Genomic DNA, 14,426 nt, shown 5'->3' on the forward strand with positions numbered 1-14,426 from the left:
TGATTTGCTTGGCTTTTTTTTAAATGATTTTCTAGATATTCTGAATTTTGAACAGAGTCTACCCTCAAAGAGAAAAATCTGCATACTCTCTGGAAGATGTCACAGTTGGACTTATTTTATTTTGTTCTTTTATGCATTTGCATAGATTTACCCATCAAAATAATGCTTTGACAGCAGAGACAGAACTCCTTTTTGCCTGAGCAAAAACAAAACATGACTATGATTACTAGTAACATCTTAAAGGATAAAAAGATTTGAAATATTTTATTACGGTTGTACTATTTTTTATAAAACAGTTCATAAGATTGAGCATTCATTTTTATCATTAACTGTTATTATTGATATAAAACAATTTACTATTTAAAGGTTTTGATGAAGAACCTATGAATTCTAAGAAAAATATTGGTAAACTATTTTCTTGATTTTATTTGACCAGATAGGTCACTTTTCAGTTGTCTTCTGGTTTAACAATGAATCCTTAATGTACACATAATAAGATGTTGCAAGTCTTTGACTGTATGCTATGTTCTGTTGTTTCTTTTTGTTTCTTTTACTGATGAGTGTATACATTTTATAAAATGTTTTGATGTAACCTGTGTATTTAATCTTATTTTTCTCATTGTATTAATGTCTTCATCTATTCATTTTTCTTACTTATGTCCATTTAACAAATTTCAGAAGACAAAGGAGAGATGCACACATATAGTTATGTATATCACCTATCTATATTACATGTACTTTACATTACCAGACTGATTAAGTCTTTATACACATTAAGATACTTGTTATTTCTTTTGATAGAATAAAATATCTTTATTTTATAATCTTTATTTTTCTAGAACACAGTCCTATCTTCCCTTTTAATTCAAATACACTATTATCTCATTCATTTTTGTACCAATATCCATTGATATTCATATGAAAACAAGTTCTACTAAACTTAAATTTGAATTAAAGTGAATATCTCACTTTAACCCACTAGATGGGCAATTTTTAGTCAGCATTACATCAATGCTGCATATATTTACATATGCAAAAGTTTTAACATGGTAATTGTTTCTTGGCACTAGTACTGGCTTATTTCCCAAAAATACTCTTTCTCAGCTATATTCCAATGCCATCCAGTTGTAATTTGGAGTGAGCTATGTTAGCAGAAACCTCGGGGCGAAGATATACCAATGTGAAGAGAAATGCATAAAGGCATTGACTGTGAATTGGTTACATTTCTCTTTGTGTCCATGATATTCTGTATATGGAACCAGTGATAGAGAAACAGTGGCTTCTGTATCTTTTCTGAGTGATAACTAAGTGAATTTCCACTAGCATGTTTATCCATACACAGCCACCAAATTTACAATTGGAAAGCATAGGAAATTAAATGAGTTTCATCAGGTTCTTTATGTTGCAGCTAGAGAGACAGTTCTTTTATGGAGCTTGCAAGCTCTTTTGAGGTGGGGGCTGCCTGTTCTGAAGCCTTCACAAAGCAAACCTTTGTGCGCCAAGAGGTTCTTTGTTCCTGAGTACAGCAGGCCTGAACCTGCAGCCTTCTTGGGAAAGCAGCAGAGAAAAATTCACTTGGTTTTAGTGGGAGTGACATCTGTTATTAATGAACTGATGGGTTGTTAAGGAGGTTTTAGTTTTAAATAGTATCTTTCTATTTCCCCATTATGCATCTGTTACAAGAAATCATTATTTCACTGTTTGGAATTCTTAGGCAACTGAATAAAACATGGCTAGTTTTATCTATGGTTTCTGCTGGAAAAAGAATTCTGTTAAAATTATTGATGTAAAAGTGTACTAGGCCAGAGGCAGGCAGATTTGAGTTTGAGGCTAGCCTGGACTACAGAGTGAGTTCCAGGACAACCAGAGCTATACAGAGAAACTATCTCGAAAAACCAAAAAAAAAAAAAAAAAAAAAAAAAAAAAAGTAAAAAAAAAGTGTACTAGGCACTACACCTAGAGTCTACAAACATAATCTCAAAACAAATTTTACTTTGAGTTCCAAAGATTCATAAAATAAAAATAAAAAACTGGCAGAATATATATTTCAAGTAGTAACTGTTTGCATTGATAAACATGCAGATTCCACTTGTATATAAACCCTTTTAAACATGTTTTAAGCCTTTTATCTACACTGCATTTGGTCTGCAGAATTATCCTACTAAGCAGTTAGCATTGCACCCATTTCTCCTAAATGGTAAACTAAGGTAAAGGACATAAGTACTTACCTAGGTGGCATGCCTGGTAAGGGGGTGAATCGAGACTCTGTTACCCTGTAATCTGCCTTCCATGTTATTTCTTTACTAGCTTTAAAATCACCATAAATCATGGAATCAGAGTTCGTATTTCAATATATTTGTTGAATAAAAGTGTCATTTCATGAGGTTATGTAGTGTACACTAGGAGTTTCCAGAGATTAAAGCTCAGGACAATACCTCACCCTATCTTAGCCACTATGAAAACTCCTTTGAGGCCTGACAGTCAGCAGTCCTTAAAAGTTCCCCATCTGGTTTCATTCTTTAGTTGGCTTATCTGACCCACCCCCAACTCCCACCCCATGGGAAAACAGTCAACTGTCCATGGCCTCCTGACTGATCCATTATTTGGAATCAAGGAGGAAGCATTATGGCATATCCCACTGTGAACAATGGACTACAAAACACAGCCTGGCAACTCATAGATAAAAGCTCCAAAACACCCCATTTTCTGAAACCTTGTTCATGCCCTGCTGCACCTGGCTGAGCAATCCATGCTTAAAAGTTGCATACTAAAACCATATGCCTTTTCTGAGTTTTAATACATAGGATAGAGGCAGTAGAATAATCTAATCTCAAGTGCTCTGTAAATGTACTAATTTTACCTCATTCCTGTGGTCAACACCTTTTCTACCTCATTTATTTCATTACAGGTAGAAAATGTCAAGTACTATGCAAGGTAGTTCTGACAAACCAGTACTTCAATGTATGTTTTGTAACTAAATATAAATTGTGCAATTATGTTGGCTTTGTTTCATAATTGGTACATGGTGTACACCAGAGAACTAAGACCCATAGCATATTTTTGGCAACTTCAATCAAGGAAAACACATTCTGTTCTACACAATTCTGAGATTTAAATCTGCATTAATTCAGTAAAACAAGTTTTTCTATTCATTTACTAAAAGATGTGGTAAGACTGTCTACTACACACTTGAACTGTGCTATATCTATAAATTATTCACTGGCTTGTGTTAAATTAAATAAATAGACAATATGAATTTATATATTCCAGAGCAAGTATAATTTGATGTTTTTACACTTCTCTTCTCCAGGAATGTTTGGTAGAAAACTGATCTACTATACGTACAGTACAGTCACTCCCCCAAACTCCTGATTTTGTATTTTAATTGTGCATTTTAAGTAGAAAGTATTTTCATTTTAAGTATCCCTTGATATTTAAATGGATTTTACATCAACTTAAGGCTTATTTGTATTAGAAGGTTCCAAAATTATTATGTTTTACATTTTAATAGTCCTATGCCTCACTTTATTTCCATTCTTATATTGTCTGATTTCAATACTTATTACCATTTTCTTTCTTTGCTGTATAATTTTTTACTATGAAAACCTTTTTTCAAAAGTTCTTTGCTTCTAAAGTATATAGTAACCAGATATTTAAGATATTAAAAACAAACAACTGTATGTTTGTTTGAGTTCAGGAATTGTCGCTGTGAAGAAAAATGAGATGGTGACTTCATGTGAGGTACCATTTCATTATTATAACACTTGAGAAGCTGTTAATGGTATCGTAGAAATTTTCAAAGTCATGTTTTGTAAATCCATTAAAAAGAGTCAGATACACACATATCAGTCATTTTTATTAGATGCTAATCACTGACATCAGTGCAGGGGCAGGAAATTATCCACACAATTCACATACAGCCCATACACTTGGACTTTAACATTAGGCTTTTAGTTCTGCATTTATTTCATTACTTCAAACATATATATTATGGTGTATATTTGTTTCCAGTTTTTTCAAATACATCTTTGTATACATATACGCATATATATCATTCTTAAATATATATTTCCAAATATAAATAATTTCACATCAAGCCAAACAGGATAAAAACATGTAAACATATGCACCTCATTTTGGTCAAGTAAAACAGAACCACAAAATAACCACAAGTTAACAAGTGCACTTGAAAGAGAAGGGAAGAAACAAACATGTAAACAAACACAGACAGCAGCTGCAAGGCCCTGTAAGGGTCCATTTTTTTTAAGGCTATATAGCAAAAAGCTCATAATTCAGTTAAAGACTTTTGTCACCTTGTCACATTTACTCTTAAGGGACTTCACAATGAGAAACTGTAAACACTAGACTAGAAGTGATTTGAATCCTGTTGGGAAAAGACATCACAAGTCATCAGCTGACAGAAATATTAATTCCACCAAACAATACTTATTTCTTGTTATTTTGTAACACAGAAAAACACCACAATCCTAGCGAGAAGAAATAGGAAATAGAGGAGAAAAACAGCAATACTGCATAAAGATTGCCTCAACAGCCTTTGAAAGCGATAGGGTTTGTCAGTCAATAAAGGGGAATAAGCAACAGCAGACAACAGAGCTTTAGCAGACCAGACCACATGCCACAGTGTGATACTACAGATTCAAACTGAAATATTCTTCCAGCTGGTACTGAAGCAAGAGCCACCGGTCATCAGAGAAGGAAAAACTGCCTCTCAGGCAAAGCAACTTCTTAAGCAACTGATTGGCCAGGCGAAGCACGGAATGCTCCTTTTTACGGCTTTTAAACAGCACGTTTCCCTCTCGCAACTGCACAGGCTCCAAAACTTGATGCCAGTATGCGCTTGACGATCCTCCACCACCACCTGGTCTCGGAGGCTGATCTCTCCAGCCCTCGGGGTATTCATGCTTGTAAAAACAGAATTCTCCAAATGGGCAGTGACCTAGGCCTCCAGCAAAATACCTGCAGGCTTTCTGGCTCATTCCCTCCTTATACTGCTGAACAAGTTTCTCCTTCTCCTCTTCCTCCTCCACCCAGAACTCACTAGGAATGACAAAGCCAGAGGAGACCCTGCACTGTGGGCAGGACTTACTGATCCTGTTCTCAAACTGTGTAGCACTTCTCCACCTGCGGATACACTTAAGACAGTAGGTGTGGTTGCAGCTGAAAAGGATGCCAAAGCGGCGGTCGCTGGGGTCGGCTTTCTCATAGACAACCTCCATGCAGATGCCACACACTTTGTCCATGCTGCGCTGCACAGCAAAAGAGAGTTCCATATCTCTCTCGTGTGCTTCAACGCAGGCCCTTCTATGAGCTTCCTGCTGAGCTGCATCCCAAGGGTGCAAGGCCTGCTGCCCGCACATGTCGCATATTTCTCCATGGGGGTATGCACACCTGTCCCCACGGAGGCATTGTCCCCGGGCAGCGTAGCGGCAAAGCGGCAGCGGCAGCGGTATCCCCATGCCCATAGCCATATGCTCTCTCTCAACTGCCGGGCTCTGCAGAGGAGCCTCGGGTGCATGCGGGGGGACCATGCGACCTCGGTACGGCTGTCCAGGAACAAACTCAATTGCCCCCTCCCAGCCTTCTGCACCCGCTCCTCCCGCAGCACCTGCTGCAAGGCCTGAATTGTCAATCTCGGCTTCAGAGAAGCCCCTTTCAGCAGCTGAGCGAATGCCTGCATTGTCAATCTCAGCTTCAGAGAAGCCCCTTTCAGCAGCCGAGCCAATCAGAGGCAAGGAGCTTGAGGATGCAGCAGGGGGGGCTTCCGCCACTTCCTGAGTCGGGGGCTCCCATGGAGTGGCCATCTTGGGTCCTCTGTCTGCAGAGGCCCGAGGCTGAGAATCTTGGCCCCCCCTAGATCTCCGCCGCCCAGAAAGGTCGTGAGAGTAGCGACAGTTATCGCCCTCCTTGCACTGCCCATGCAGATAATACCTGCAGAGGATTTGCTTCGTCCAGCTGCCACTGTTGCGCTCCGGACCAGACCTGGCCCCGCCCCCTTCGGCTGGAGCTGGTCTCAAACTCGCCGCGCGCCTGTTCGCTGGGCCCGGAGCCACAAAAAGCGGTGCCAGGCCCCATGCCTGTTGCAGAGGGGCTGAGCTGACTACCGCAGAAGCTCTAGAGGCTTCAAACTGCGGAGGGGGCGGAACAGACACACCCTCCCCCCCCTCAGCACCTGCCTCGGCGCCGGCGGCCGCGTGGGCCTCTGTGGGAGCTGTAGACTCTTCCATCGTATAGCGTGCCTCTAACACTGTCCAAAAACCCGAATATTATATCTTTTTTGTGCTTGAATTGCGGAGCTGGAGATGGCTCGACCAGCTTCTTCTCGGAGAGAAGTGCACCAATTTTTGTCTTCCCACCTGCTCCCTGTTCCCTGGAAACTTTAGTTCCTACCTGCTTACTGGCAGGCGGACACTTCCGGTTGTAACACCATTTCCAGGGATTCACCGGAAGTTGCTTCCGCCATGTTTTTCTCGTGCCGGTGTCCGCTTGAGATACAGGCATCGGCTTTTGCCGGCTTTCTAAGTGCGATTCTGAACCCCGCAACCCCCGTTTCCACGTTGCTTCCCCTCAAGATTGATGTTTTAATCTCCGGGTTTCAGTTGTATACATTGCATTTTATTACTTTCTGTGTGTTAAGAAAATGCTACAATCTTTACCTTTGCCATCTGCTGCTCGTGTATAAAGCATAAAACATTTCACTCGTAAACATTAAAAATTCCTTTTTCTGTTTATTCTGTCTTTTATTTATAGGCCATTGATTTTTGAGGTCGAATAGTGTCCCCACCAAAGCATTTCTCCTTTGCGGCTTATAGCTCTGACAGGATTGTTTGGGTCTCTTTTCCATTGAAGGGTTAATTTGCGTGCATTTTAATTAGAAGGGAATCCTCTGCCCCGAGGCTACTCAGAGCCTTTCACTTTCCTGTCTTTGTTACATTCCGCCCACCCCCTAACAAAGTAGAAGCCTGGACTTTGCCCAGCCCTGATGAAGTCTTAATAAGGCATGGTCTGAGAATGACCCAGGCTTTAACTTTTTTCTGTTGGTTGGATTCGGAGACCCTTTGTTCCAGCCTTTCCTTTTCATCCCATTCTGCTCTACTGAGCTTTTCATAATACCAGCTCCTTTTTACATCCCAAGTGTCTCATTTCCATTTCTGCACTAAGCTGTATTTTTTTTTAATTTTGCAGATATATACTATTGGACTAATAGTTTTATATGTAGTTCTACACTGCTACATGTACTTACTATAGTGGCATACTAAATTTTATAGTGTAATTTTATGTGGGTTTTTAATTTTAGTAATAATCATGCTTTCTTCCTTTCCTCGCTTGATAATTTGAATTAACCATGCTTCAAATATTTAATTTACTACTTTTTTTGTAAAAATAAACTTATACTCAGTAAAATAATTTTATTGGAAGTAGTCTTACAACCTAAGGTTAAAAAAAATCTCTGAATGAGTATGATATGGTTATCCAACTCAAAATATAAGTCTCAACTAAATAAAGCCAACAACGATAAAACAGACTAAGAGGAACATTGTCAAACAATATAGATAAAGGGAGCAGGGATGAAGCAGAAATAAACATGAAATAAGGATGATAGAATAGGCAAAAATTTTCTTGTATAACTTATTAAGAAAAATAATAAAAGGCTCAGATCTCCAGCATCACATACTTCAGAAGAACTGACACTAAGTAGTAAAAAACATCCAAACAATGAGATGATTTTAGTGCCACTAATTTATAAAAGACCCAAGTAAGAACTATGAGATGATACTGGGGAAAAGATTTTAATATGAAACTTGAAACTTTTCATTAAATGGTTATATATGTATATATATTATATATATGTAAAAATATCAGAAACAAAAATAAAGATCTATTAGATATGTTGCACATATGATTAAGAAAATTTTGAAATGACTTATTTTAAAATGTTGACTCTGAAATGAACATGAAGTTTGAAAAGCTTATATTGTCTCATATTGTACAATAGAGAAAAGAAAGAAATGACTTGTTAGAAGCAGAAAGTAATTAGTTCATTAACAGGCAAAAATACTATTTATATATAAAAAATAATCCAGTTTGTATGCAGTTATCAAGTTTGATGTCCAAAAATAAATAAAGAACAATTTGTGTCTCATGTGTACATACATAAATGATACTTAAACATTTTAAGTGGATTGAATTTATGGCATTTAAGGTTTTTTATCCTGTGAACTTAATTGTAATAAACGGAAATTCATTTTTACTTAAGCACAACAGGTGCTCCATCATCAACATGCAGCATGTTTAAAGGAAAACTTCCTGTTTGATAATCATTCTTTCAGTTTTCATCATGAACTAAGGAACTTTTTGTTGTCAGTTTCTCCATTGCATACTCACTATGATGTTTTTATTTGTATGATAGCTTTTTCAAAGTTCAAAGATACGTTTGAACTGTCTAGAATATACTTTCTCTTTAGTCTTCAATGGGTATTAGTTAATGAGGACTGTTTTAACATCCTGACTGATTTTTAAAGACAAAAAAAGCTTAGAGTATAGTTTCTAGCCTTATGTACCAAACTACCTACTATTCACAAATAAAAGAATCTTAAATATTTGGAGATCTCAAACTTATTTGACCAATGGTGATTTATTACACGCACTCCATATAAATTATACTGAACCTCTTTTTATACAGTATCCAAATTTTCTGTGAAAAATTAAAGGTTTGCTTTTAAGCTCAGTAGCCTCCTTTGGCTTTTGAAGAATTGAAATGTATCTCAAGATGCTTAAGACTTAAATTTTAATTTTAAATTATAATGAAAATTCAGACAACCACCTTGGACTAACACTGAATATATTAAACAGTTAACTTCAATGTTGACTCTGACCATAGTGTCTCCTCAAACTTTAAAAACTGAGAAATGAGCAAAATGTTCCCTAATATTCTCAAGGGTTTGCTACTAGGACTGGGTGGTAAGTGATTTTGAGTCTCCATCTGTTTGGCTGCCAGTCCTGTGTAGTTGTGTTCTCTACCTCATAGTGACTATACTTGTAAACCTAGTATTCAGTAATATATTGCCAATTAAAGTCACCTCACTACTAAACTTTAAAAATTCCACAGTAGAGCAATAACTGCATATACTGGTTAGTATACCTTGAGAAAAACAAACAGCTACTTTATATATTGTCCAATGTAGAGCACTCAGAGTATTCTCTCTAATAATCAAAACCACATTCTTTTCTTTCCCTTCTGTGAATCCCCCCTCCCTTCTTTCTTTCTACTTTCAGCTTTGATATATTGACATAATCTTCGAAAACATACCTCTGATTGACTCTTCGGTTATTTGATGCAGAAGAACTTCCTTTTTCTCAGCAAAATCCAGGAGATCTTAGGGCTTGAGACCTTGATGAAGGGTCTCCCCATGTCCAGCAATAGGAGATGTAAGTAGAGGCAGGAGACGCACAGCTCTAAAGCAGACTGTAAAGCACCATGTTGCCATGGTACAGGCTCACAGGGGCAAAGGTGGAGGTTGAAGGCACTGCACATGAGAGGGGAAATGTAGACAGCTTGACAAATAGCTCCAGAGACTGGAGACAGGACGGTGGGTCTGTATAGAAGAAGCAGCTGGTGCTGTGTCTTTCTTTTCAAGCAGCAGGGCTGCTAAGCCTACCCCCACACGTTCAACATGTCCACAGTTAAAAAGAACACAATAGTCACAAAGCAAGTTCTTTCACAGTACTGCTGTGTTTCCCAACTACTGTTTTAGCAGTCCTGGAGAGGCAGCTGGGGACAGGGATTAAATGTCTGCATAAGCCTATGGTTACATCTCCTCCACTAGCTAACAGGCATGCTTGTATCACAAGCATTAATTTTACATTTTTACTATGTTTGATCAGCAACAGGAGTATGAATTCCTTTTGTATTGTAGAATCTATATCTGATGACCCTGAGGGAACTACTGAAACAGTGGTGCATAAATGGTACTAAATGATGGAAATGAGAGGATTCCCATGATTTTTAGGACAGCCCTAGTCTGGAGTACATAGTTTTTTAAAAAAAGTAAATAATGTCTAGCTAACAGTATAATGAAAGTATTAAAGACTTATTTTAAAATGTAATGATTTTAGAAATATTCATGCTAGAGTCAATGTTTCAGGGATGTATATTTTCTACTTTAAAACAATGGAGAAAAAAAATCTAATTAGACTCTATCCTTGTTAGTCCCCATTTCTCACTAGATTCATGCAGCAGCAATATTTTGGTAGGATATATAAAAGCTTTCAGGATATTAACTTTTGAATGAATGTTATCTCATATCTACAGACAAATATATTTTCCCTTGAATATTTAAAAGCTAGTCATCTGTAATTCTAGTCCAAAAGATCAGACATAGGCACATTTCTGCATGCAGGAGGGTATTTCTTTCTCTCTTACAATGACAGCCATGGTGTAATGGTTGGAATAAAAAGGGATATTCATGAGGGGCTCATGGGAGGTCATTTGTAGAATATATATCTGATGATCCTGAGTAAACTGCTGAATAAACACAAAATCATTTCTAAACTTTTCAATCAAAATCTTTTATGTATTTGTATGTGCACTTGTGTGCTTTTGTGTCTTTCTGTGTGTCCGTGTGTCCATGTGTGTATGTGTGTGTGTGTGTATGTGTGTTTTGACATAGATCACATATTTCAAAAGATAGGCTATAATATCTGCCATCAACTTCTACTACATTTGAGACAAGATCCTTTTGTTGTCTGCTCTTCGGTTTACCAGTCTGTGGCCTCTCATTTTCTGGGGATGTCTCCTGTCTCTATCCCTACATAGGAGTCTGTGCCCACAGATAGGAGCCTGTACCCACAGACAGGTGTCTATCATGCTAGGCCTTTGAATATTGTTGTGTGAACTTGAACCTGGGTCCTTATATATACATAAACTAAGGTGTTTATCCACTGAGCCATGATCCCAGGCTGTAAAATGTCTTTTAATTTCAATATATATCTAGAAAAGGTTCAGATAATCCTGTAGCCACTTGCTTTTAAGATCAGTAACGTCACATTCATTATAAAAAACCAATACGCTGATTTGTCCATAGCATAATAAATACTGATAATTTCCTTAAAATTTTTGGAGGCTTTTGTGATTTTTTATGAAATATATTTTAGTGCAGACTTAAGCATATGTGTTAGGATGAAGAAGCTCAGACGAAATAAGAGCCATCTAGGGACATATGTATGGGCCTCTCAGAGACTGGATATGTATGCTCTCCTACACATATCAAATTAAGCATTTATATGTTTGGTGGTCACACTGATATCTTTAAAACTTAAAAAAAAATTGTCAAACTTCATCCTGAAAGACCAGCGACTATGTGACTATTTCCTGCCATTACTGTGGAATAACCTTGTCTCTTGGATTTTTTAGTTCCAGTTTTGATCAACTATTCCTATTAACTGAGACATGCCAACTCAGAATATGGATTTTGCACTTAAAATTCCATCCTGAGAAAGGCTCGTAGTTACATGTAGTTTCTAGCCAGATAATAAAGGCTTTCTATTGCCTTAAACCTATTTCTTACTTGTCTTCTATTGTGGACACCTCATATTTCAAACAAAAGGCTAGTAAAATAAAAAAAAAATTGCTAAATGAGATAAAAATCTTTAAAATACATTTATTTATGTATTTATGTATTTATGTTGAGGGTAGGGATATTATTTTGCAATCTAGAATGATCCTGAACTCATTATCCTCCTGTCTCCAGTTCTTAAATGGTTGGATTACTGGTTTAGGCTACCACTCTGAACTTTAACCATTTTTAAGTTTACTGAGATCCCCATCTATAACTTTAAATTCCAATAAGAATGAAAGCCTTTAAAATATTGTTAATTGGTACGTAGTAGAAAGTGTTTGTGTATAAGCTTTCTTATGTGGCACAAATCCAAACATTGTCCTTTTTATTCAATATGAACATTATTTTAAAATACAAATTTTATTTCCCACATCTGTACTTTTATTAAGAAAAAACGAGTTGCTTGTGCTAATGAGATTCAGTGTGACTTTGACTACATGGCAGTTGTATGCGTGGATACTGCACCAGTGCATACTTGCATACAACTCTCTACTGGCTTCCTCCTTTTTCCAGGTGGTTTTTATCACTTGTCTATTTTCAAATGGCATTGTTGCTATCACAAATTTTAAGATAAATTATGCATTCACGATTGGATTAAATTATTGAACTTTATTTCAATTATATATGTGTGGACTTTATATACCAAACACTTAAATACCTTAAAATGTACAAGACATTATTTAGATATTGTCTTTATTTACCTTTTATTTTCTTTCCTGTTTCTAGATTTGTTTTTCCTTTCCCTTCTTGAACTAGCCATCTGACCATATGTGTTATTTCTGTTTCTGGATAAGAAAAAGTAGTGAAGATGGAGGAAACTTTTGCTTTTATAAAGGCACAGTCTGAATATATGAAACACTAGAGGTATGAAATTTCATATCTGAACTTTTCAATATTTTTAGATTTCAAGTCAATGTATTTTTCCTGTTAATAGATACTTTTTGCCTCACAGAAAAAATTTATACGAAAATAATCTAATCTTCCATAAATATGGTTTTATACTTTTGTTTTTAAGTCTTCATGCATTGTCTGAGAGTTCAACTCAATGCGTTTAGATTATGTTCACCTCCTTTCCCAGCTTCTCCTAGGTGTCACCTCTTTAAAACCCACACTACTCTTTGGAACCTCTTTGGTTTGTTGTCATTGTGTTGTTTTGGGTTTTGTTTTTTTGTTATTGTTATTTGGTTTTTGGTTTTTGTTTGTTTGTGTTGTTTTGTTTTTTTTGTTGTTTTGTTTTTTTGTTTGTTTGTTTTTCAAGACAGGGTTTCTCTGTGTAGCCCTGGCTCTCCTGGAATTCACTGTAGACCAGGCTGTCCTGGAACTCAGAAATCTGCCTGTCTCTGCCTCCCAAGTGCTTGGATTAAAGGTGTGAGCCACCACTGCCTGGTCCTCTTTGGTTTCCGTTTCTTTTTATATCAATTAAATACAGTTTGTGATGCCCATGTATCTTGCATCCTGCAAGGTGACCCTGATTGAAATCCCAGTGCCTTGCTGCTGTGTGTAAAAAAAGCATATTGCGATAAGATTTCCTGAAGCTCTCAGATTTTCTAGAATTATTTGTATAGTTACTTACCTCAAAACAATATGCAGTTCCCACAACTTCAGTAAATATGAAAAAAATTGCATAATGAAAAAGACATTTACTTACCAATATCTTAAGTGTTTTACCATGATTTTAACAAAATGTGGAGTCCCTGAGAATTTAAATTTTTTGTATTTCTCTCTGACTATGTTACCATGATCAGAGACTTCAAGTCTTCATATTATCTCACTATCTTAAACCCTTGCAATGATGCCCTATTCTATCTAGCTATCTTGGATATAGCTGTGCGTCACTTTTCTCATTTTTTTTTAATTTTATTCCCCCTTTCCTCTTTCTTTCTTTCTTTCTTTCTTTCTTTCTTTCTTTCTTTCTTTCTTCCTTCCTTTCTTTCTTTCTTTCTTTTTTTGAATTTTACTTTTGGGAACATATAGATCTTTGGATGTTGACTTATTTCTTCCACAAAAAAGACTCCTACTAAATTTGCATCTGCATTTGTATAACTTAAAATATACTTTACATTATAACACATTTGTTCAGTGGATCTTCTCTTGATGTACATCAATTTATAAGGATAGTTCTGTGCATTTTTCTTTAATATAATAAAATTGATTTTGAAAGACTATGGTCCTAGGATTTTCTTTTTAAGGTTTTTAGTTCAAATTATTCCTATTTAACAGCCTGAAGTATATTGACATTCTCTACTTGTTATTTCCTTAGGAATTTTGAGATATTCAAGTTTCTGGTTTTTCTAGATATGCATAATTCTATAGAAATAATGGGGAATATCAGTTTTATTCCTTTAATACATTTATTTATCCATATGTGTATGGGTGTTTTCCCTGCATGTATATCTGTGCACCATATAATTACAATACAATGGAGGCCAGAAGAGGGCATCAGATCCCCTGGGACTTGAGGGACAGATGGCTGGGATCACCCATACAGGTTACTGGGATCTGACCTGGGTCATCAGGGAAAGCAGCCAGTTTTCTTAAACATTAAGCCATCTTTTCTTCATTCCCTCCTTTTTTTATTCTTGATTTTAGATTACTGGTCACCTTTTCCCAATGAGTCTGATCAAGCTACATGATTCTACTAAGTGTAGTTAAGAAATCACTCTGTGCCTGCTCTTCTCGTTTTCTTTTGTTACATTGAGTTCTGACTTATTGCAATGTTCTTCACGTGGTTCTTTCTGGTAAAGTTTACTATTGTGTTTTGTGATGACCTGAATTGAGTGATTGTATCAG

At 36.6% G+C, this 14,426-nt stretch overlaps 1 protein-coding gene across 1 annotated transcript; it reads right to left on the reverse strand.

Annotated features, from left to right (window-relative positions):
* Positions 1–3,835: 3,835 nt before the first annotated feature.
* Positions 3,836–6,334, reverse strand: Mkrn3 (makorin ring finger protein 3). Its single transcript, XM_031386853.1, has one exon. The coding sequence runs from the start codon at positions 6,243–6,245 to the stop codon at positions 4,650–4,652; it is 1,596 nt and encodes a 531-aa protein (XP_031242713.1). The 5' UTR covers positions 6,246–6,334; the 3' UTR covers positions 3,836–4,649.
* Between the last annotated feature and the right edge of the window lie 8,092 nt (positions 6,335–14,426).

The sequence above is a fragment of the Mastomys coucha genome, unplaced genomic scaffold (genome assembly GCF_008632895.1).
Source record: "Mastomys coucha isolate ucsf_1 unplaced genomic scaffold, UCSF_Mcou_1 pScaffold21, whole genome shotgun sequence".
Taxonomy (NCBI): domain Eukaryota; kingdom Metazoa; phylum Chordata; class Mammalia; order Rodentia; family Muridae; genus Mastomys; species Mastomys coucha.